General features: G+C 43.2%; 2 protein-coding genes across 2 annotated transcripts in view; both read right to left on the minus strand.

Annotated features, from left to right (window-relative positions):
• Positions 1-6373, minus strand: part of RGSL1 (regulator of G protein signaling like 1) — a 112673-nt gene extending 106300 nt beyond the window's left edge. Inside the window, exons 1-2 of the mRNA XM_030818424.1 lie at positions 6361-6373; positions 2485-2567 (exon numbers count right to left, since the gene is read on the minus strand). Of these exons, the coding sequence (XP_030674284.1) occupies positions 2485-2567; positions 6361-6373 (96 nt within the window). The remainder of the gene's footprint in view (positions 1-2484; positions 2568-6360) is intronic.
• Positions 6374-14327: 7954 nt separating this feature from the next.
• Positions 14328-15110, minus strand: LOC105738759 (transmembrane epididymal protein 1-like). The gene has a single exon (XM_012501942.2). It carries the CDS (start codon positions 15108-15110, stop codon positions 14328-14330), a length of 783 nt encoding a protein of 260 aa, XP_012357396.1.
• Between the last annotated feature and the right edge of the window lie 7711 nt (positions 15111-22821).

Below are 22821 nucleotides of genomic sequence, written 5' to 3' on the forward strand. Positions count from 1 at the left end.
TTGGGAGGCTGAGGCAGGCGGATCATCTGAGGTCTGGAGTTTGAGATCAGCCTGACCAACATGGAGAAATCCCGTCTCTACTAAAAATACAAAAAATTAGCTGGGCGTGGTGGTGCATGCCTGTAGTCCCAGCTACTTGGGAGGCTGAGGCGGGAGAATCACTTGAACCCAGAAGGTGGAGGTTGCAGTGAGCTGAGATTGTGCCACTGCACTCCAGCCTGGGCAACAAGAGCAAAATCTGTCTCAAAAAAAAAAAGATTACTTCTGAAACCTTCATTAAGACAGTGGCAGAGACAATAGTAAGAGTGAGAAACACATAAAAGACCCACTCTCAGAGAAACCTTTTCCTTATCCTCGTTTTAATCCTGTTGCCTGACACCACCATCCATCCAAGCACCCAAGCCTGTTACCCTTGCTTCCTTTCTTCCTGTTACCACCTTGCCCAACATTTAAACAGTGACATGGTTCTATATTTTGTTTTGTTAACAGTCTCCTCTACTTATCCCATCCTCCTCTCCCCTTTCCCTTTAGACCCTCATTACTTCCCACCTAGATGATTGAAACGACCCCTTTCCCTTCCTCCATTAAGGTCTCCTGCCCACCCATCGGCCAGACCTCTGCAGAGTAGTTTTCTCAGATGAAAGCCTGAACATGTTACTCTTTTACTTCAAATCCTTCGATGGCTCTCTAACGCCTTAGGGTAATGTCCAAACTCCTAGGCATAGTTTGCCTGATCTCCAGGGCTTGGCACAGCCTGCCTGTGCAGCTTATCTCTTGTGGCGTCTCACCCTCACAACCATTCTTCAGCCTTCCTGAGTTACTTACAATTTGCCCCAAAGTGTCAAAGGATTGTATTCTTTGGTGCCTTTACTTTCTCTGTTCTGTCTATAATGCTTTTGCTTTTCTTGCTACTCACTCCCTAGTCTTTTCCTCCTATTTTTATTCTTTTTTTTTTTTTTGAGGTGGAGTCTCGCTCTGTCACTTAGGCTGGAGTGCAGCGGTGCAATCTCGGCTCACTGCAACCTCCGCCTCCTGGGCTCAAGTGATTCTCGTTCCTCAGCCTCCCGAGTGGCTGGGACTACAGGCTCCCGCCAGCACGCCTGGCTAATTTTTGTATTTTTAGTAGAGACAGGGTTTCACCATGTTGGCCAGGCTGGTCTCAAACTCCCAAATTCAGGTGATCCCCCCACCTTGGCCTGCCAAATTGCTGGGATTATAGGCATGAGCCACCGTGCCCGGCCTCCTCCTATTTCTTTATGTATCCTTTCCTCCTCACCTTCTGCTTCCAGTTAGCTGTCAAGTACCTCCTTGTCTTTTAATATTTGTCTTGTGTCAGCTTTTCCTGAATTTCCAGGTAGGGATGATCTCTCTCTCTCTCGTGAGTACTGTACCCCCACTGCCTCCTAAAAACTTCCGTCATGTCACCCAGAATTTCAATAAATATCTCTCACACTAGACTGGGAATTCCATGAGGACAGGGATGCAGGGATGGTGTCATTAATATGTGCATCCCCAATATTAAGCCCAGCCCAGGGGCTGGCACAAAGTAACCACCCAATAACCATGTGTGGGATATAGAGGGTGCTTTTCCCACTTGACTGAAATTTCGCCTTTTAGTATATACCATCTTATGGGAAAGGGTGCATCAAGATGAGCCACAATTCATAAGGCACCAGTGTTAAAATGTCACCAAGGATTTAAACCAAAAAAGATTCAGGATAAGTCCAGGTTTGAGTTTAAGAATACTTTGATGTTTGAGGTTTGTTTTAGTTGCATAGATTAGGGAAATAGGCTTGTTCCAGTCAACAACAATTTCTATGCACTAAACATCTGGTAAAGGGAGTAGAGCAGAATAAATAATCCTCAGTCCTTGTCCTGCAGAAATTCACTGTCTCATAATCTACTGGGGGCCACACACACACACACACACACACACACACGCAACTCAAGAGAGTTGCAAAGTGCCAAGGGGCTCAGAAGCAGAGAAGTTCCCACCAGGAGGTTCCAATGCTGAGGACCTAGGAATTCCTTAAGGAGAATGGAATTTAAGCAGAGATTTGAAGAGTATTTAAGATTTTCATAGGTGGAACTACGGGAAAGGTATTCCTGGCAGAAAACAAACACAGCCGAAGGAGAGGTTCAGAGGTGGTGGAATGCCAGGGGTACCCAGTGAGGGTAGACCTCTGTCAACAGAGCACTGGCAATCAGCAGAGGGTATGATGAGAAGTAACTTTGGACAGGTAAAGGCAAGTAAGGAGACTGGGGATTTAGGATCTGATGACATCAACAATGGGAAGCTTTTGGAGATTTTAAAGGTGGCTCTGAATCATGTTTATTTGCTCAAATTAAAAGAGATTTTTATTTAAGAAGAAATTTAGTAAAACCCCAAATAACAACAAACAAAGAAAAAAAGTTGCTCATCTCTGTGAGTTTCACTATTCAGCTGCTAATGAAATATTTGTATTTAAATCTGAGAATGCTTACCGGGAGGGAAAGAAATGTGTTGAAAAAATCGGCAAAGATTTCATCCTCTAGCAGAATTATAAGATTTGTAGAACCAATTATCTCTATATGGAGAGAGAGAAATAAAAAAACAAAACATGAACCAGAATTGCATTCAGGTTCAGAAAATGAAGCAATCGAATGGATCATTTCACATTGCCAAATCTCAGCATGATGACAGCCTTTAGGGTCATCCAATTCAATTTCTCCCCTTCTCCAGGACTCTCTTTTTCAATATCGTTCTGCTTAAACACTCCCAGCTGTGGGGAGCTCACTGACTCAGGTATGCCCATTCCGTTTATGAAGAAGGTGAAGTGGTAGATTTCTTTTTTCCTACTGTGACTGTCTTCCTTTACCTTCTATATGTAAAAATTATGCCCTCTGAAGCTTGACAGAATTCACTTAAGTCCCCTTAAAAGGCACAGTGCTTCCAGTATTTATAAAGACATCACAGACGTCTGCTTACCTCCAACCCTGCTAGCTAGTCACCAAGCAATTCTTCAACCCATTCCTCACATGGCCTTCTCTCCATCTGGCTCTCTCATTGGCTGGAGTGGTACTCACAACTGAAACACTTCAAATGCTTCCCAGAGCAGAACATAAGAGAACTCTTGCCTAGGTCGCATCTGATGCTAGTGTAATGGGGCCTGAAATGGGGTTAGCTTTGGGGGCTCTCATATTACACTATTAACTCCATTATGCTTTTACTTATGCAGTCACATTTCAGAAACCAAGGGCAGGAATGTACATTTATTCCAGTCAAATTTCAACTTGGTAGGTTTGGTCCAACATTATTGCCTGACAAGAGCTTTCTTGAATATTAATTTGATCATGCAACATACTTATTACTTCGCTCAGGTGTGATCATCGTGCTGCCCAAGTTAATTCAAGAAGATAAATATTGAATGTCATAAAGCCAAACACGGAGACTCCAGTGAATGAAGCAACTAACTCCTTTAGTAAATTAGAGTTTCCTCTAATTTACTGTCTATGCTCCTTAGAGCACAATGTTCAGCTAGTGAATAATAAACTAATTGTTTTGTCAATGGCCCACCATCACTCAGTCATACCCAAAGTTCATAATGAAAGACTGAAAAATGGGTCCGAATACTATGCCTTAAGCTCATCTCTCAACCTAAGCATCTGATGAGGACAGTAAGTGCCATGCAGTCACAAACATGTAGTTATGATATAAGAAAACTAAACAATCATTTTTCCTGATGACACTGGTGGTTGTTGGCTTCATATAATAGAAATAGAATTAGAAACTCCTGGCCAAGCACGGTGGCTCATGCCTATAATCCCAACACTTTGGGAGGCTGAGGCTGGTGGATTGCTTGAGGCCAGGAGTTCAAGACCAGGCTGAACAACATGAAGAAACCCTGTCTCTACTAAAAATACAAAAATTAGCCAGGCATAGTGGCGGAAGCCTGTAATCCCAACTACTTGGGAGGCTGAGGCAGGAGAATCACTTGAAGCCAGGAGGTAGAGGCTGCAGTGAGCTGAGATCACACCACTGCACTCCAGCCTGAGCGACAGAGTGAGACTCTGTCTCAAAAAAACAAAAAAAGGAAACCCAGACAAACACTGTTGTGAGTGACACAGCTGGTATCAGCACTTGCCCTCTGTTCACATACATCTTTTTTCTTGCTGTCAAGTGTTATGTGTGTTTTATCTGTACCCCTCCCAAGCCTTCCGCTCTTCTTTTTATAAGCAGTCCTTGATTTATTTAATCTATTCCATATGGGTGATTCCAAAATCGTGTTTTCAGTCCAGGATTCTCTTCTTGACTCTGGTTTTAAATATACATGAGCTGTGGGCCAGCTCTACGTGCATATGCATCAGGCACTTTCATCTCAACGTGTCCAATGTATCCAAGCCTCCCAACCTGCTCCTTTTCCTACATTCCCAGTCCCAGTTACTGGAATCATCATTCAATAAGTTATCTAATCCTGAAAACTGAGACTCTTCTCTCTGTCTCTGTCCCTGTCTCTCACTCTCACCCTCACTCTCAATCTCTCTCACTCTTGCTCTTACTCTCTTGTTCTCTCTCTCTCCCCTCCACGCCACCACATGCAATGGGGGACCATGCTATATGGTTTCTCTTTGTACCTATCTCTGGAATCTGTCTTCTCCTTTCCATCCATAAAGTTACTCTCCCATTACAGGCCTCTATGCTCTCTCACCTAGACTTCTGCATCAGCTTCTTAAATGGTCTCCCTAGCTCCCACCTCTTGCCCTTCCAACCACACTCCACGTACTGCCACCATAATCTGTTGATATTATTGTTAAAGTCTTTCAAAATCTCCTCGATGTCCTAGAAGGTAAAGTCCAAACTCTCTAGTATAGTATCTGAGGCTTTACCCCATCTGACTTTTGAGTTTCCTCCCAGCCTCATTTCCTGCCTCTCCGCACACTCTGCCTCCTGTTTGCAAGCTAAGCCAAGGCATTGCTGTTTACTGCATGTGCTAGGTACTCTCACTTGAAACCTCCATGTCTTTGTTCCCATATTCCCATTGCTTAAAATGTTTTCTCAAGCACAGTCAGCTCACAAATTAATAGTCATCCATTAAGAACTGGTTTACATATAATCTTCTTGGTGAACCAAGAATGGTAGAATCTACCGCAATGGTAGAATTCATCACTATCTCCCTATACCATCACGTATATCCTCCATTATTACAATTAACAAGTCTTACTGTTTTTATCCATTGATATATTTGTCTTCCTCATCAGACTGAGCGTGTGAGAGGAGGGATTTTGTTTTTTCACCTTTCTTCCTCTAGGCTCTAAAAGTGTTTGCACAATGTCTAAGTTCTATAAATGTGGAATAAATTGTTCTTTCAAAAGATAATCTTCAATCTTTTTTTTTTTTTTTTTTGCCAAAGTCTCACTCCGTCACCCAGGCTGGAATGCGGTGGCATGATCTCAACTCACTGCAACCTCCGCCTCCCAGATTCAAGTGATTCTTGTGTCTCAACCTCTCGAGTAGCTGGGATTACAGGTGCATGCCACCACACCTGGCTAATTTCTGTATTTTCAGTGGAGATGGGGTTTCACCATGTTGGCCAGGCTGGTCTTGAACTCCTGACCTCAGGTAATCCACCTGCCTCGGCCTCCCAAAGTGCTGGGATTACAAGGGTGAGCCAACGCTCCCAGCTGATGATTTTCAATCTTTTGGACTTTTGTTTGTTTATCATTCGTAGAGTCTAACATGGATTTGTTGAATGAGTACATTACTGAGCCCATCTGAATACAGAAAAGTGGGGTTTGCCAGAAATTCCCTAGTGATTGTTTTTCATAGCTACACACACTGCTGGTGGCAAGGGGCTTGACTATGCTAGGGCTTGCCATTGACAAAACAGTCTTAAGGAGATATAGAGACAAGGCTCTGTACATCCTTCCCTTCCTCATCCTCTCATTTCTCCATTCTTGTTTTTCCTTCTTACCTGTTCTGCCTTCAAACTTCCTAATAATTTGAGAAGGCTTTTAGCACACCATAATAAGGCTTTCCACACCATAATAATATTGACTTGGCAACAAATGAAATCACTGCATAATCTCAAACCCCATACCAGTCTTCTCTCTGGAGGAGAGGTGGCCCAATCCACATTTTACTTCCTCCCTCTTGCCTTAGTTGTCTTATTAATAAGGCTCTGTACTATCCTCAAAGATCTGGTGGCAGAAGGTAGAAGGAAGGGGAAGAAGGAGAAGGAGAAGGAAAACAAAGGCATGAATAACATAAAAGTCACCCATGGTGCCCCTGAATGACTCAGATCTATTAACAATTGGGAAGATGAATGGTTTGCCTTATTTGAGAGACTCAAGGCCTTGGAGACCTCCCTCGCAGAGACTCACCAGCACTGCTCATGTTGCCATGCTCTTCCTGACACAGTAATTTGTTAGGGGCAGAATTACCCCCCAGCGAACAGAACTTTATCCATTGTGAACACGTAATGACACCTTCTCTAAGGGGTTCCAGATTCTATCTGGCAGTGACCTACTTACCTCTGGCGTAGGCCTTAATATGAAGATAAGTCTTTATCTTACCTAATCTGCTGAATCCCCTTGGACATACAAGACTCCTCCTATACTTAAGCCTTTAGTTCATACTATTTTATTTGACAAGTTCTTTATAACTGTGCCCAAGATCTCTTGTCTGTCCAACCTCTCCCATGCTAGGGTGACTTTTGCATTGCTAAACTCAGCTCCTAAGGGTCTTGTAAATGATTACATTTGATGTAATTTTAATAAGCAGTATCTCCTGGATAGTCTGCCCATTTAAAACATCAACCTCCATAGCTTCAGCTCAGGAGTTCAAGGCTGCTGTGAGCTATGATCACACCACTGAACTTCAGCTTGGGCAACAGAGTGAAACCTCATCTTTAAAAAATTAAAATTAAAACATCAGCTTCCAAGAGGCTTGAACTCCTTTTCTCTGAAGGCTCTTCAGGCACTTGGTTTTCTCATTAAACAACTCTTCATTTCTCCTGTTCTTCCCTAATAGGAAGTAAATATTAAGATGAAAGACCAAAAACCCTATAACCCTTCAAAATTTAGCCAAGAATTACTGAGAATAGAATTCTTCAGTGTCACACCCAGAGAGGGTTTTTAAGTCTTGGGATTGTAGGGAAGCTTATATAATGCCCAAAAGGCTTTCATATGGGGGGTTGAGGGAAAACTGAAAACTGGAAGGATTATTGTTAATAATGAATCGTCAGTAAAATATCACTTACATTTGAAAAAGTGCTGTACTTTCTTTAGAATATATAAAGACCAAATACTGCATTTTAAAGTGATTTTAGTGAGAAGAGATTCTTGCTGTACATCTTGATGTTTTATGTATTGCAAGATGAGTTTGTAGCTTACCATACTTCTTCAATCTGTTATCAATTACCTTATTCACCTTATTAATTAGTCAGTTTAACATGCATACATCTTAAGAGAGTTCAGTGTGAAGCATTGCATGATTCTACAATGTCGTATTATTCCTTGAATTATCACCTCTTTTGCAAAATAGAGTGGTCTCCTTCTAAAATAATGGCATATACAGTAGTAATATATGCTCACATTCTTTAAGATGGAATGCTTTCAGACTGTTTACAATCAAGCTGTGTGCACCTACCCTTGAGTCCTAATTGCTGCCCCACCGTCTTTCCCACAGCTCAAAAAGGCTGACTATTGGAGCAATTAACGACCAAATGGGGTCACTCTAAAAAACGGTAAAGATGAAAAGCCAGTATCACTGGCTAAATCTTGAAATGCATAATGGTTAGATCCCTGACCCTTTCATGACCTTCTAGTTCCCAAAAGAAAAGGGCACCAGATGTCTCCCAAATGTGTGGTAATAAGAATTACCTTATTGACAGGGTTGTTGTTAAAAACCTAAATTGTCAGGACCGTCCCCTGGCAATTCTGATTTAGAAGGGGTGAGGCTCAGGAGTCTGTATATTTTCCAAGTGCCCCCAGATAATTATTATCATCAGGCAAATATAGAAAATATTGGGGCCAGATGCAGTGGCTCACGTCTATAATCCCAGCACTTTGGGAGGACAAGGTGGGTGGATCACTTGAGGACAGGAGTTCGAGATCAGACTGGCCAACATGGGGAAACTCCTTCTCTACTAAAAATACAAAAAAATTAGCCAGATGTGGTGGTGCACACCTGTAATCCCAGCTACTCAGAAGTCTGAGGCACAAGAATTGCTTGAATCTGGGAGGCAGTGAGCTGAGATCGTGCCATTGCACCCCAGCCAGGGCAACGGAACGAGACTCTGTCTCAAAAACAAACAAACAAACAAAAAAATTGGTTTCTAAATGAAATAGAGCTGCATTCACATCTCAAATCTGACATTTACTAGATCTGATCCTGTTTGCAAAACTCTGGGCATCTCCTTTTCCCAAGTGCACAGTTACTCTGGAAATGACAGCAGGTCTCTTTGGCAAAGATTAAGAAGAATATTCATGGTAAATACTTGCAAAATATTGCAAGATTCTTCTTAACTGGTAAAATGCTTTTTTTTTTTTTTTATTTCAGAGCTTCTAGATCTGACTCAGGGCTGAAAATTGGATGGGGGCCTGATTCTCTACCACGATGGCTCATTTTAGGCTCCTGTTCATTCACTCAACAAATATTTATCGGGCAGGTCTATGTGACACAAACTGTTCTAGGTGTTTGGGATGCATCACTGAATAAACAGTCTAAAATCCTTGCCATCACAGAGCTTATACTCTCCAGTAGAATCTTATTGAATGAACACACATTTTTTAAGGACTCCATGATCAATAACCACTACAAAGAATCTGTGGGTTAGATCATTCAGATATCCACATGGGCTCAACTGCCTATTATGATAAATATACTTATTTTGTTTTTGATGGTTAACACGACCTCCAGTAGAAATAAGAACCAATTTTAACTACAACACATCTTTTTCAGCATTTGTGGTTGTCCCCATTGTGCCACTACTGCCAGCACCACCACTATTGAGTGTTTGTTGTCATAGGCACTGCCATGCATAACCTCTCATTGCTCCTGAGCTTCTGAGTCTTCCTTCAAGATGAAAAGTTTTGGGCTGGTCACGGTAACTCAAGCCTGTAATCCCGGCATTTTGGGAGGCTGTGGCAGGTGGATCACTTGAGTCCAGGAGTTTGAGACCAGCCTGGGCAACATAGTAAGACTCCCCCCCATTAAAAAATGATTTTTAAAATTAAATGTGTATGTATTCTATATTTAATTATATATTATATATTTAATTTTAAAAATTAAATGTATATATCATATATTTAATTTTAAAAATTAAATGTATATATCATATATTTAATTTTTTTTTTTTTTTTTTGAGACAGAGTCTCGCTCTGTCGCCCAGGCTGGAGTGCAGTGGCGCAATCTCGGCTCACTGCAAGCTCCACCTCCCGGGTTCATGCCATTCTCCTGCCTCAGCCTCTCCGAGTAGCTGGGACTACAGGTGCCCGCCACCACGCCCGGCTAATTTTTTTTGTATTTTTTAGTAGAGACGGGGTTTCACCATGGTCTCGATCTCCTGACCTCATGATCCGCCCACCTCGGCCTCCCAAAGTGCTGGGATTACAAGCGTGAGCCACCGCGCCCGGCCTATATTTAATTTTTAAAATTAAATGTATATATCATATATTTAATTTATATTTAATTTTTAAAATTAAATGTATATATCATATATTTAATTTTAAAAATTAAATGTCTATATCATATATTTAATTTTAAAAATTAAATGTCTGTATCATATATTTAATTTTAAAAATTAAATGTCTATATCATATTTAAATTTTAAAAGCGAATGTATATATCATATATGTAATTTTAAAATTAAATATGCATTATACATAATTAAATATAAATTTATAAATATAAATATATATACATAAAAGTTCTGGGTGGAGGATCTGATTGCTGAGTCTAGGACAGGATATCCATGTCCTTACTGCCAGGGCCAGGAGAGGGACTGTTTGGTCCCCTCTGGCATCCATAGTGGGAGATAGTACCTCCAAGACTCACACAATAAATTTTCACTCTAAATAAAAAAGAAGGTCAGAGAGTGAGTGACCAAAAGTTTTTTGAGATACACGTATCTCTATGTTAACTGGATTCTGTGCTTAGTCATATGCATCTAAGTTTAACAGGAAGAAGAACTACATGATGTTTACTGGGTGCTTGGACAATACTTGCTTATATACTTTTCCTGCTCTTCTCTCTATCCCTCTGTCACTTCGTTTAAATGGGTCATTCAATATGAAATGGGGAGCAAGTTCCCTTTCCAGGCTCATGTAAATATGGTGCCCTCTGGTGCACAGTGTTGAACATTACACTTTTCTTTTCAAAACTCCACTCTGTAATTTGAAGGTTTTGTTTTTGTTTTTCCCCAAACATAATCTTCAGTTCGTTTTACTTTCCAAAGTAATTAGGATCACTGTCAGAGTGCTCACACCTGCTGTGACATGAGAAGTACAGAAAGGCCCTTATCAACCAAATAGTAAGTCTGTTTTAATACATAATTAAATATAAATTTATAAATATAAATATATATACATAAAAGTTCTGGGTGGAGGAGCTGATTGCTGAGTCTAGGACAGGATATCCATGTCCTTACTGCCAGGGCCAGGAGAGGGACTTACAAAACAGTAAGTCTGCCTATTCCACCATCGTATCTGGCCTTAACTATAATTCTTTGTAGCTTTGTAGGCGCCTGCTAATATTATTTTACCTGGAAGATACATGTTGTGAGATATAATGTTTGGAGGCAATCATTTACTACAAGAGATGAATTTATTAGTGTCAGGCCTTTGAGCCCAAGCTAAGCCATCATATCCCTGTGAACTGCACGTACACATCCAGATGGCGGGTTCCTGCCTTAACTGATGACATTCCACCACAAAAGAAGTGAAAATGGCCTGTTCCTGCCTTAACTGATGACATTACCTTGTGAAATTCCTTTTCCTAGCTCATCCTGGCTCAAAAGCTCCCCCACTGAGCACCTTGTGACTCCCACCCCTGCCCGCCAGAGGACACCCCCCTTTGACTGTAATTTTCCTTTACCTACCCAAATCCTATAAAACGGCCCCACCCCATCTCCCTTCACTGACTCTCTTTTCGGACTCAGCCCGCCTGCACCCAGGTGAAATAAACAGCCTTGTTGCTCACACAAAGCTTGTTTGGTGGTCTCTTCACATGGACGCGAGTGAAAATTAGTATTTAACAAGGCTTCAAAAGTACTCAAAATGAAACGGGTCTAAGGGTTAACACGTGATTTTGGTATTTCTTCAACTTTCATCTTTGTGGAGAAATAATATCTTGAAATACTAATACTTGGGTTTTGCTTCCCAACACTTGCAGATGACTTTTCCTCTATTAGTCAAAGATCTTGCATCAAGATGAGGTCAGATTATCATAGCAAAAAACAGAAAGTCAATTTTAGGTTAAAAAAATCTAAAATATGCTCTTAATATCAAAAAGGGGAGGTGTCACCAGGGGTGGTGGCTCACAGCACTTTGGGAGGCCAAGGCTGGAAGATCACCTGAGCCCAGGAGTTTGAGACCAGCTTGGGCAACATGACAAGACCCAGTCTTTACAAAAATCAAACAGAAAAAAAAATTAGCTGGGTGTGGTGGTGCCACCTGTAATTCCACCTCTAGGGGGTGGGTTGTGGGGAAGCTAAGGCGGGAGAACTGCTTGAGCCAGGGAGGTCGAGGCTACAGTGAGCTGAGATGGCGCCACTGCATTTCAGCCTGGGTGATAGAGCAAAACCCTGTCTCAAAAAAAAAAAAAAAAAATCGGGAGGAGGCCTGAGTGAAGTAGAAAACAACTTTACCATATCAATGGGAAAGCATGTACAGGGGAGCAGATTCCCTGCCCCCTCAACTTCAAGGGTACTAGAGGAGGTTCAACAAAGCTAGAGGAAGGAGGAGCTGCAAGGCTTGGCCAAGGCAATTATATCCAACGTTGTTGGGGAGAAACAAGGGGTTGGGTGCCAGAGGTGACAACCAGGAAAAGGGCAGAACCTACAGGGGGTGCTGCAGAGCTCCACTGGTCCCCAGGACCAGAGAGAAGCACGGAATCTGAACTGCACCTAGGTATATTTTACTTCCACTCAAGGGACGCCTGTTTATCTCTAGTGGGGAGCAGCGTTGTTGCCTGATCATTCCAACAATGCAGGTGTCAGCTTTCTGTGGCAGCTGCCTGCTGGTCACATGCCGAACATCCAGCACACGCATGCCATCCCATATTCTGAGACGTGGCTGAGCCCCCACCTCTCAATGACATTGGGAAGCACCCTCCACCCCCGCAATAACTCAGAATGCCCACCAACCCCCAAAACCAGGGGGTGTAGGTCCCTGACAACCAAACAACTCATTCCTGCTGCACTTTCGCTTTTGACTGAGAAAATTAAAAAGGAAGAGTAGGGCCAGAACCAAAGAATGCATTTGCTCTAGGAACTAGAAAAGAAAAGGAAACAAGAAAGATGATAACCCTCTAGAGTCCCTCATCCCGCCCTCCTCTATCCTAACTGGATGCTTTAGTCTTGTCAGGAGTGAGGAAAGCTTGACAGATTCTTCATGTCCTGAAGAAAGCAGGGGAGTGGCCGGGAGCGGTGCTTCACGCCTGTAATCCCAGCACTTTAGGAGGCCAAAGCAGGTGGATCACGAGGTCAGGAGTTCAAGACCAGCCTGACCAACATGGTGAAACCCCATCTCTACTAAAAATACAAAAATCAGCCGGGTGTGGTGGCATGTATCTGTAATCCCCACTACTTGGGAGGCTGAGGCAGGAGAATCGCTTGAATCCAGGAGGCAGAGGTTGCAGTGATCCGAGACCACGCCAGTGCACTACAGCCTGGCGACAGAGCGAGACTGTGTCTCAAAAAAAAAAAAAAGCAGGGGAGCAGCAGAATGGGAGGCATGAAGGGGCACTCTTTGCAAGTCCTCAGTAATTTGACTCTACTTGGCGTTCTACCCTCCTTGACACCCAGCTATAGCATTGTGTGACATAGCTAAATATCTAGCTACCTTAAGCCACTTTCTTAACCCTTTTGAGTTTTAGATTACTCACCTCTAAACCTCCCTGATAAGACATTTGTGAGGATTAAAAAGAAAAATACAGAGAGCATAAACAAGCCATTGAACTTTATTATACATGAGAACCACAAAGGAGTGGTTCCAGATGAGTTTACTGCTTGGAAATCAATAAGATATGTACAGAGCAGTGAGCTGAAAGGCCTGGAAGAAGAATTTTCTAGACTCTACACTTGGGGAGACAGGGCTGAAGAAAGTCTGGAAGCAGACAAGCCTCTGAGCTCTCACTACATGCAGGGTGTTGCTTTGTTCTATTAAACCCTGCAGAGGGCTGGGCATGGTGGCTCACATCTGTAATCCCAGCATTTTGGGAGGCAGAGGCAGGTAGATCACTTGAGCCCAGGAGTTTGAGACCAGCCAGGGCAACATAGGGAAAACTCATCTCTACAAAAATAAAAAATTAGCTGGGCATGGCATGATGGCTTGCACCTGCAGACCCGTTTGGGAGGCTGAGATTGGACGATTGCTTGAGCCCAGGAGATTGAGGCTGCAGTGAGTGGTGATTGCATCACTGCACTCCAACTGGGCAATTGAGTGAGACCCTGTCTAAAACAAACAAACAAACAAACAAACAAAAAATCCTGCAGAAGAAGTTACCTTCAAGAGTCCCATGTTTCATTTGATAAATCACAAAGTAATCAAAGGAAAGACCTCAAGAACATTCTAGGAGATCTGTAGAGTCAAAAACAGTCTCTTCAATATGAGCATTGAAGAGGTCCAGAACAAGAAAGAATGAGGAGGTGGTTATTGTAATGGGTAGATTATTACGTACTAAATATGACTAGCGTAGGAATTCTATGTGCTGGGTGAAGGATATTTATAAAAAGGCCCAAAGCCAGGATATCATGAATTTATTTTAATATCCTCATGGAAGGAGAATGAGGGATGCAGAGACATGCAGGGCACACAGATTACTATTGCTGGAATTGAGGAGAGAGGGAAGGGGAGGGAAATACTTGGGGAGCTAAGAGTGAGGGCCATAGTTGCATGCCTTGTTTCATTCTCCTGTCCTCTGCACACTGCTCAGGAAATGAGACTGAGAGAAACCAGAAGGGGAAGGAGGGTATGCCTGTCCCAGAGAAGTCTGATGCCTCAGCATGAGACACCTCTGAAAGAAGGATGCAGGATTATCCTCTCTGGCAGCTCCACCTCCCACAACTTCTCATCCAGATGTCCTGGAGTATGCAGGCAATAGAGAACCAATTGTGGCACATCCAGGTTCAGGCCTTAACAAAAATGTAGCAATACCACCAAAAGGAGAAGCCATAGATCCAGATCATCAAAATGGCACTGAAGATCACATGCCAGCAGAAGAAGGTGGTGACAAACATAATGTCATTTCTGTCATCATCCATCCATTGATAGCCAGAGATTGGTTTGAACAGCATAAAGCCTATGTGCATCAGCCAAGAGCCTGTGATCATATACAAAAAGGCCTTCATGATCCAGATCAGTGGCATATTGGGAGCCCACAGCTCTGCGGTCACCACCAGAGTCAGCAGGAACATGGCCTGGGTGAGAAGCACGTGAGACTGAAGCTCCACTCCTTCTGTGTCCTGCAGGTGAGACACCATCAGGGGCAGAAATATGAACATGCCCAGAGCTTGGGCACCTTGCTCCAGAGCAGCACATCTCTTGGGCAGCAGGTTCTGGCTCACCATGTCTACACACCCACTCAGCAAGAAAGTCATATAGAGAGTGAGATGCTGCCACTGTTTGCGGAACATAAAGTTTCTCTGATGATACATCTTGCTGATAAGTACAAACTGTCTAGGAATGCTGTGCAACTCTTGGGCTACTAAAATGCAGGCACTCAGTATCTTCACCAACCCAATGTAGTATATTTGCCATAGCCTCGCCCATCTTCCTTTGCTCCAGGGATGGCGTGGTGGATGCTGGACAGGGGCATTGCATATCAAGGCTCTGGAGACAAGTTGTGCATGATAAAGTCCATAGAAGAAGAAAGACAGCCCTGGGTACAGATGACCCTCGAAGCCTCCCATTGAACTGAAAGTAGGTCTGATCAAAGGCAGAAGCAAAAGGCTCAGGAATGACCATTCACTCAGGGCCACCTCAGGCTCTAGAGTGTGGAGGGGGCCTCCTGAGGCTTACTTATATTCTCTATCCAGCCCACTGAATCCACATACAGAAAGGAAATGGTTTTGGAGGAGGCCCAAACCTATGGTTGGGTGGGTGTCATGGTTTCCGTCTGGTCTTCTGCTCTGGTTCATTGGTAATCAGCTAACCGTTGACAAACAATGAAATAAGCATATTCTCCAGCATAATCCTTGGGCGTCTGCCATTCTCGGAGACTATGCTAGAGGTCCCCCTTTTTCCTCTCCTCCCACTAACCCTCGACCCCATCACTACCTTCCTTACCTCTCTCCTGTACTAGTCTGTTCAGGCTGCTATAACAAAATACCATAAACTTGTGGCTTATAAACACCAGAAATTTGGCTAGACACAGTGACTCATGCCTGTAATTCCAGCATTTTGGGAGGCTGAGATGGGAGGATTGCTTGAGCCTGGGAGTTCGAGACCAGCCTGGGCAACATGGTGAGACCTCATTTCTACCAATAAAAAAAACAAAAAAATTCTTTTAAAATTAGCTGGGTGCAGTGGTGTGCACCTGTAGCCTCAGCTATTCTGGAGGCTGAGGCAGGAAGATCCCTTTAGCCCAGGAGGTCAAGGCTGCAGAGAGCCATGATCACCTAATCTTGTGGCCTTTCATTAGTCTTACAAAGGTAGTTTCAGGCTGGGCATGGTGGCTCACGCCTGTAATCCCAACACTTTGGGAGGCTGTGGTGGGTGGATCACTTAAGATCCAGACTCCAAGACAAGCCCGGCCGACATGGTGAAACCCTGTCTCTATTAAAAATACAAAAATTAGCTGAGCATGGTGGTGCGTGCCTGTAATCCCAGCTACTCAGGAGGCTGAGGCAGGAGAATCACCTGAACCCAGGAGGTGGAGGTTGCAGTGAGCAGAGATTGCACCACCGCAGTCTAGCCTGGGCTACAGAGTGAGACTCTGTCTCAAAAAACAAAAAAACAAGAAAAACAAAGGTAGTTTCAGTCTCCAAACAAGGAGGGAGTCAGTTTTAGGGAGGGACTATTATCTTTCTTGCTTCAAAGTTAAACTATAAACTAAATTCTTCCCACGGTTAGCTTGGCCTATGCTCAGAAATGAGCAAGGACAGTCAGCCTGTGAGTCTAGATGCAAGATGGAGTCAGTTAGGTTAGATTTCTCTCACTGTTATAATTTTTTCTTTTTTTTTTTTTTTTTTCTGAGATGGAGTCTCGCTCTGTCGCCCAGGTTGGAGTGCAGTGGCGCAGTCTCGGCTCACTGCAAGCTCCGCCTCCCGGGTTCACGCCATTCTCCTGCCTCAGCCTCTCTGAGTAGCTGGGACTAAAGGCGCCTGCCACCACACCCGGCTAAGTTTTTGTATTTTTAGTAGAGATGGGGTTTCACCGTGGTCTCGATCTCCTGACCTCGTGATCCACCCGCCTCGGCCTCCCAAAGTGCTGGGATTACAAGCGTGAGCCACCGCGCCTGGCCTGTTATAATTTTTTCAAAGGCAGTTTTGCTGTGATTTGAATACCCACTCCAAGACTCACGTTGGAATGTAATATTGCCACAGTGACAGTATTAAGAGGTGGGACCTTTAAGAGGTAATTAGGTAATGAGGGCTCTGCTCTCAAGAATGGATTAATTCCATTATCACAGGAATGGGTACTTAGTGAGTCCCTCATAAACAGAATGAGTTCTGCCCAATTTCCTCTGTCTGCCCAATTTCCTCTCTCTCTCTCTCATGCACTCACTTGCCATGTGATGCCTTCTGCGATGCCACTCACTCACCAGATATTGGTGCCATGCTCTTGGACTTCCCAGCCTCCAGAGCTGTGAGTCAAATAAGCTTTTGTTCTTTATAAATTACCCAGCCTGTGATACTCTATTATAGCAACAGAAAACAGAATAAATAATTAAATAAATAAGAATAAATAAGTAAGTACTTTAAGTTTGCCACAAGTAAACTTTCCAGGCAGTTCTTTCCACTCCATCCCCACCCACTGCCCTTGTTCAGGTATCACCAACTCTGAGTTATTGACACATGTCTAATCAAGTTCCAATACTCATCTGTTCCTTTCCAAATAACAGATAGATGAGCTTTGGGAATTGAGAGCTAATCATAATATTGACTAATTTAAGTTATCCAGTGGAATCTCACAGCCTTGTAGATAAAATCCATGCCTTTAGAATAAGCTTCAAGGATCCTTATGCTTTGGCCTGGTCTCATTTCCAGTCCCTTCCCACATGTGCCATTGCCCCAGGCTTATCAGAAGCTTCTAGTTCAACCTGGAATCATCTTTCTGGCCCCTACGCCATCTCTATCTGGAGAACTCCTCTTCTTCCTTTTTCCTTCAAGTTTCAGCTTAAGCACTGCATCCTCCCAGCTGGGGAGAATACTTCTCTATGCAACTTGCACATATCTGTATCATTGCGCTGGTTACACCATTTCATAACTGTTTATTTACGGAGATGTCTGTAAAGTCAGAGACTATGTCTCGTCATCTTTGCCTCTTTAGTATCTAGCCCCATGCCTGGAGGTGCTGAATAAATGTTTTATGGATGAATAAGTACATAAACTATCAAATGATCATGTAGTCTCTACCGTAAAAGCCTTTATAATCTAGTTATGAAGACAGAACAGATACATACAAACGATGCCAGGTCACTGTTTGTTAAGTGCTAAGTGCCAAATGAGTGGAAAAAATGACCAGAGCTATGCAATTAAAGAAGAGAGCTCACTCCAACTGCAGAATCAGAGCATATGTGATCATTCTTACTTAACAAGATGAAGAGACTATGATAAGAGAGTTCAAACCTTGACTCCTTTGTCTTTGGGCACAGAGATGCAAAATGAAAAGATGTGGAACACTTGGTGTAATTATAACTTCTCAGCCAGAGACACAGACCCTTTTGCATAAACCAGTGTTTTCTAACACTTTTTTTCATATCTGTGTCCCTAAGAAGCCTTTTTCAACATGTTTCTACTCACCACCTTCTCCCTATGAAGACTTAACGTCACTCTGCGTGTCCAAAGGTAGCAGGAGCAGGGAGTTGTTGCTATTGAGCCAGATGTACCACTGACACCTAGGATGGGGAAGGAGCAAGTGGTCAAACTTACCAACTGATGTTCCACAATCTTCACACATGGCCTCTACCTGAGACAACCCTGCAGGTAAGCCTGTGGATACTTGGTTGCTCTCTGGCTTACCCCTCAGGGATAGTCTCTAGGGGGCATAAGTCCCAACAGTGAAGTGGGGACATTGCTACACATCAGAGTCATCTTGGGGAGCTTTTTAAAAACACAGATTTCCAAGTTTCACCCCGACCCTAATGGGCTGGATCCCAGGAATCTGCATTATAAATCATACCCCTCTCCCACCACTGGTGACTCCAGTACAGGCCATCCTTCACCGGTGCTTGGAAACCACCAACCTGGTCATTAGGCCACACCTGGACACCATCTCCCCACCCTCATTGACCCACAGATTCACTCAGGAGTGTGTGGCAACATCTTTATAACAGCAGAAGCCAGCGATGTTTACCAGGAGAGGCTGGCACTCAGCTGGGGACAGGGAGGGCAGGGGAGGGAGAAGGCCAAGGGAGGGAGGCATAGGAGAAGGAGAAAAAGAGAGATAGAGAAGGCTGAGAGAGAACACGGAGAAGTCAGAAAGAACACAAAGAGGTTGAAAGCAGTCCAGATTCTGAGAAGGCAGAAGTGAGGAAGGGGGTTCAAGGAAGCCGGAAAGCTGCACTTTCTCTCTCAAGGGTGTGGGTGAAGTTAGAATTCCTCCTGGTCCAGGCCCCTGGAGACATTATGGGTTAGTGATTAAGAAAATGAGGAGCCTGACTGTGTTTGAGACCTGGTTTGGCCATTTTCTAGGTGGATGTTTTAAAACAAGTTATTAGGCCAGGTGCAGTGGCTCACACCTGTAATCCCAGCACTTTGGGAGGCCGAGGTGGGCGGATCACTTAAGGTCAGGAGTTTGAGACCAGCCTGGCCAACATGGTGAAACTCCATCTCTACTGAAAATACAAAAATTAGCCTTCTGTGGTGTTATGCACTTGTAATCCCAGCTACTCAGGAGGCTGAGGCAGGAGAATCACTTGAACCCAGGAGGTGGAGGTTGCAGTGAGCTGAGATCACACCACTGCACTCCAGCATGGGCAACTAAGCAAGATTCCATCTCAAAACAACAACAATAACGAGTTGTTTATCTTCTCTAAGACTCAATCTCCTCATACGTAAATAGGGAATTATGGGGATTCCATGAAATATTGTATTTTAAAGCAAGTTGTGAATATAAATACCTAGCCAGGCTTGGTGGTGTGTGCCTGTAGTCCCAGCTACTCAAGAGGCTGAGGTGGAAGGATTATTTGAGTTCAAGACTGCAGTGAACTATGATTATGTAACTGCACTCCAGCCTGGGTGACAGAGCAAGACCCTATCTCAAAAACAAAACAAAACAAAACACCAAAACCTAAATAAATAAATCCTTTTATATTAAATCTATGTATTGTATTATATTACATTATATGCTAAATATATTAAATGTATAATAAGTATATATAAAATAAATATATTAAATAAATAAATACCTTGTTAGTCTTAGGACTGGATGAGACCAGTAAAGCTAATTTCTTCCAAATTTCTCTTTTTCTTTTATAGATGAAGAAGCTGAAGCCCACAGAAAAGTGACTTACTGGATGTCACATGGTTAGTGGGTTAGTTGGTAATAAAATATATGCTGAGATGCTCAGTCACAAGGCAACTGTCAACAAGAAACACAAGAACACCCCATCCAGCTCAGCACAAGGCACAAATGTTAAGTGGGCCAAGGCTGTCACTGCAGTCTTTTGAGAGCCCTTCTTCCCAGGCAGCCCACAAACTCATGGGAGAGCCGAGCACTCAGGCAGGTCTATGAGCTGGATCTTGATCTTCGGTTCCACACTGTCTAACCTCTCGGTGATATTGTCAGGAGTAGAGACCAGAACTGGGGGACAAGGAAAGTCAGCACCAAAGAACAGCAACCATCTCTGCAGAAGTGTCTTACACTAAGAGATACCCAGTGCCATCCACATGCCTACCATTCAAATGCCCGCTTGTATAAATCCTGAAGTCTAGAACACAATTGATAAAAGCTCTAAGCAAATCTCCAGTTATTTTGAAGGCAGAAGGGAAGAGGCTGGTCAACATAGAGTCCAGAAACACAGATATTTAAAAGTAAGAATTTATCTGACTTTATCCAGTATTGCCCAAAGAGAAAGATGTTATTTGGGAGAAAAAAAGTAATTATTACAGAAGTGAAATCATTTTGGAGAAGGAACAATTTGTCTAGCTTTTCCTTTACCTGCTGTATTTTTCCTATGCATGTACCCAGTTATCTATATGCTGAGTCAATGGTCACCAGGAGGTACTAATTAAGTTGTCCCTAGGAACCCTAATCCCAGGGCATGAGAAGAGGAAAGTGTGGATGGTATGTGTGCATGTGTGGGTGGTGTGAATGGGGGATGGGGGGTCTTCTAAGCAGGCATGAGTATTTCAGTCATGGAAAGATAGCTCCTTTAATGTTAATGAATAAGTAGGCCTTCTGGTTTATATATTAGTGTCAGTCAGTCCTTCAGAAGCCTAATCAAATGATAAAATTGAGTTTCTGGATTTGTAAAGCTGAGGTTTTGGTCTGCTCAGAATTTATCCTGCCTTCTGTGATCCCCACATTCCCACCCCTCTTTCTGCCATTTCAGCTACAACAGTATCTAATACTGTTCAGATCACATACATGAAAAACATGTGGAAACGTGTGAGGCAGTCTGGCAGATGCAGCTGCAGACAGAATTGGAACCTCTGGCTTAAGTGTGGTCATGTTTTTCCATATTACCTTAATGAGCAGGGAGATTGGGTCTATATGCCGAAGAAATTTGACCCTATGGGACAACAAACTTGCTCAGCTCATCCTTATTGTTTTGTTTTATTTTTTTACTTGGAAGTCCAAAATCATGCTCAACCCATTCTGCTGGATTCTCCCCAGGTGACAAATACTCGTGACACTGAAGCACCATTAAGAAATGCTTCGGCTGGGCACAGTGGCTCATGCCTGTAATCCCAGTACCCTGGGAGGCTGAGGTGGGTGGATCACCTGAGGTCAGGAGTTCAAGACCAGCCTGGCCAACATGGCGAAACCCCGTCTCTACTAAAAATACAAAAGTTAGCTGGGTGTGGTGGCGCACACCTGTAATCCCAGCTACTCGAGAGGCTGAGGTAGGAGAATTGCTCCAACCCAGGAGGCAGAGGTTGCAGTGAGCCAAGATCACACCACTACACTCCAGCCCGGGCGACTCCGTCTCAAAAAAAAAAAAAAAAAGAAAGAAAAGAAAAAGAAATGCTTCAAGGTGCTCCTGACCTAATAATTGTGACCTCTTCTCTGAGGATCTCTTAAATTTCCTGTCTCTTCTGCTGCCTGCTACCCCTCAGAGACTCTGTAACCAAAGTCTTCAATCTGTGAGCCGTGAAGCCTTTTTACCAGCCATGCCCTTTGGAATTCAGTCTTATCAAGTTCTTTGATCATGCTTGTGTGAGGCAATCATGGTAGAATCTCCCATAAAGTGAAAAAGTTTGACTCTTTTCTTCATATTTTAAATTACTACCAGGTTATTAAAGATAAAATGGGTCTGGTGCAGTGGCTCATGCCTGTAATCCCAGGACTTTGGGAGTGTGAAGTGGGAGGATTGCTTGAAGCCAGTAGTTTGAGATCAGCCTGGACAAAAAAGCAAAACCCCATCTCTACAAAAAAACAAATTAAAAATTTGCCAGGCGTGGTTACACTAGCCTGTAGTCCTGGGAGGCTGAGGTAGGAGGATCCCTTAAGTCTAGGAGTTCAAGGCTGCAGTGAGCCATGATCCTGCCACTGCACTTCAGCCTGGGTGACACTGAAACCCAGTCTCAATAAATAAATAAATAATAAAGATAAAGATAAAATAATCTGAAAGAAAAGAAATTACATATTTGTGTATAAAAGGAACACCCCAGAAATCTTAACCTACTAGCCACCGCAATTCAATGAATATTTCTTAACCAACTATAATCTGCCAGATCCTGTGCTAAAAGCTGGCATTACAAAGACACATAAAATATGTTACCTAGCCTTAAGAAATTCAAAAACAGTACCTTTTGAATTCTTTAAGGCTAGGTAACATATTTTATGTATCTTTGTAATAGCAGCTTTCAAAGGCTACCAGTATCGCCTGGGAACTTGTTAGAAATGTAGACTCCCAGGCCCCATCCCAGACCTACAGAATCTGAATTTGCATTTTACCAAATCCCTAGTTGATTTGTAGGCATATAAAGTTTGAAAAGGACTGATTAGCAGAAAAGACTGAACTAAAATCATCCTTAAATTTTATATTGGTGGTATTTTTAAAAAGTGCAATGGGAACATAGAGGAGGATGTGGTTAATTTTGGTGGGGGAAAGTTAGGGAAATCCTTATGGAACAGTAGACATTTGCATTGAAATTTAAGTGGAACAGGCCAAGAACTTGGGGGTGGGGAAGCGGGTGAGCGTAGGAGCATTCTGGTTGGGAGGCGGGAGGTAGGCCCCCTGAAAAGCCAGCCTAGGACAGCGGGAACAAGATCTCACCCAGGAATGGATGG

The sequence above is a fragment of the Nomascus leucogenys genome, chromosome 9 (genome assembly GCF_006542625.1).
Source record: "Nomascus leucogenys isolate Asia chromosome 9, Asia_NLE_v1, whole genome shotgun sequence".
In the NCBI taxonomy this organism is placed as follows: Eukaryota; Metazoa; Chordata; class Mammalia; order Primates; family Hylobatidae; genus Nomascus; species Nomascus leucogenys.

Excerpts from the sequence above, each read along its gene's own strand:
- LOC105738759 (XM_012501942.2), bottom strand. The coding sequence starts at position 15,110 with ATGGGAGGCTTCGAGGGTCATCTGTACCCAGGGCTGTCTTTCTTCTTC.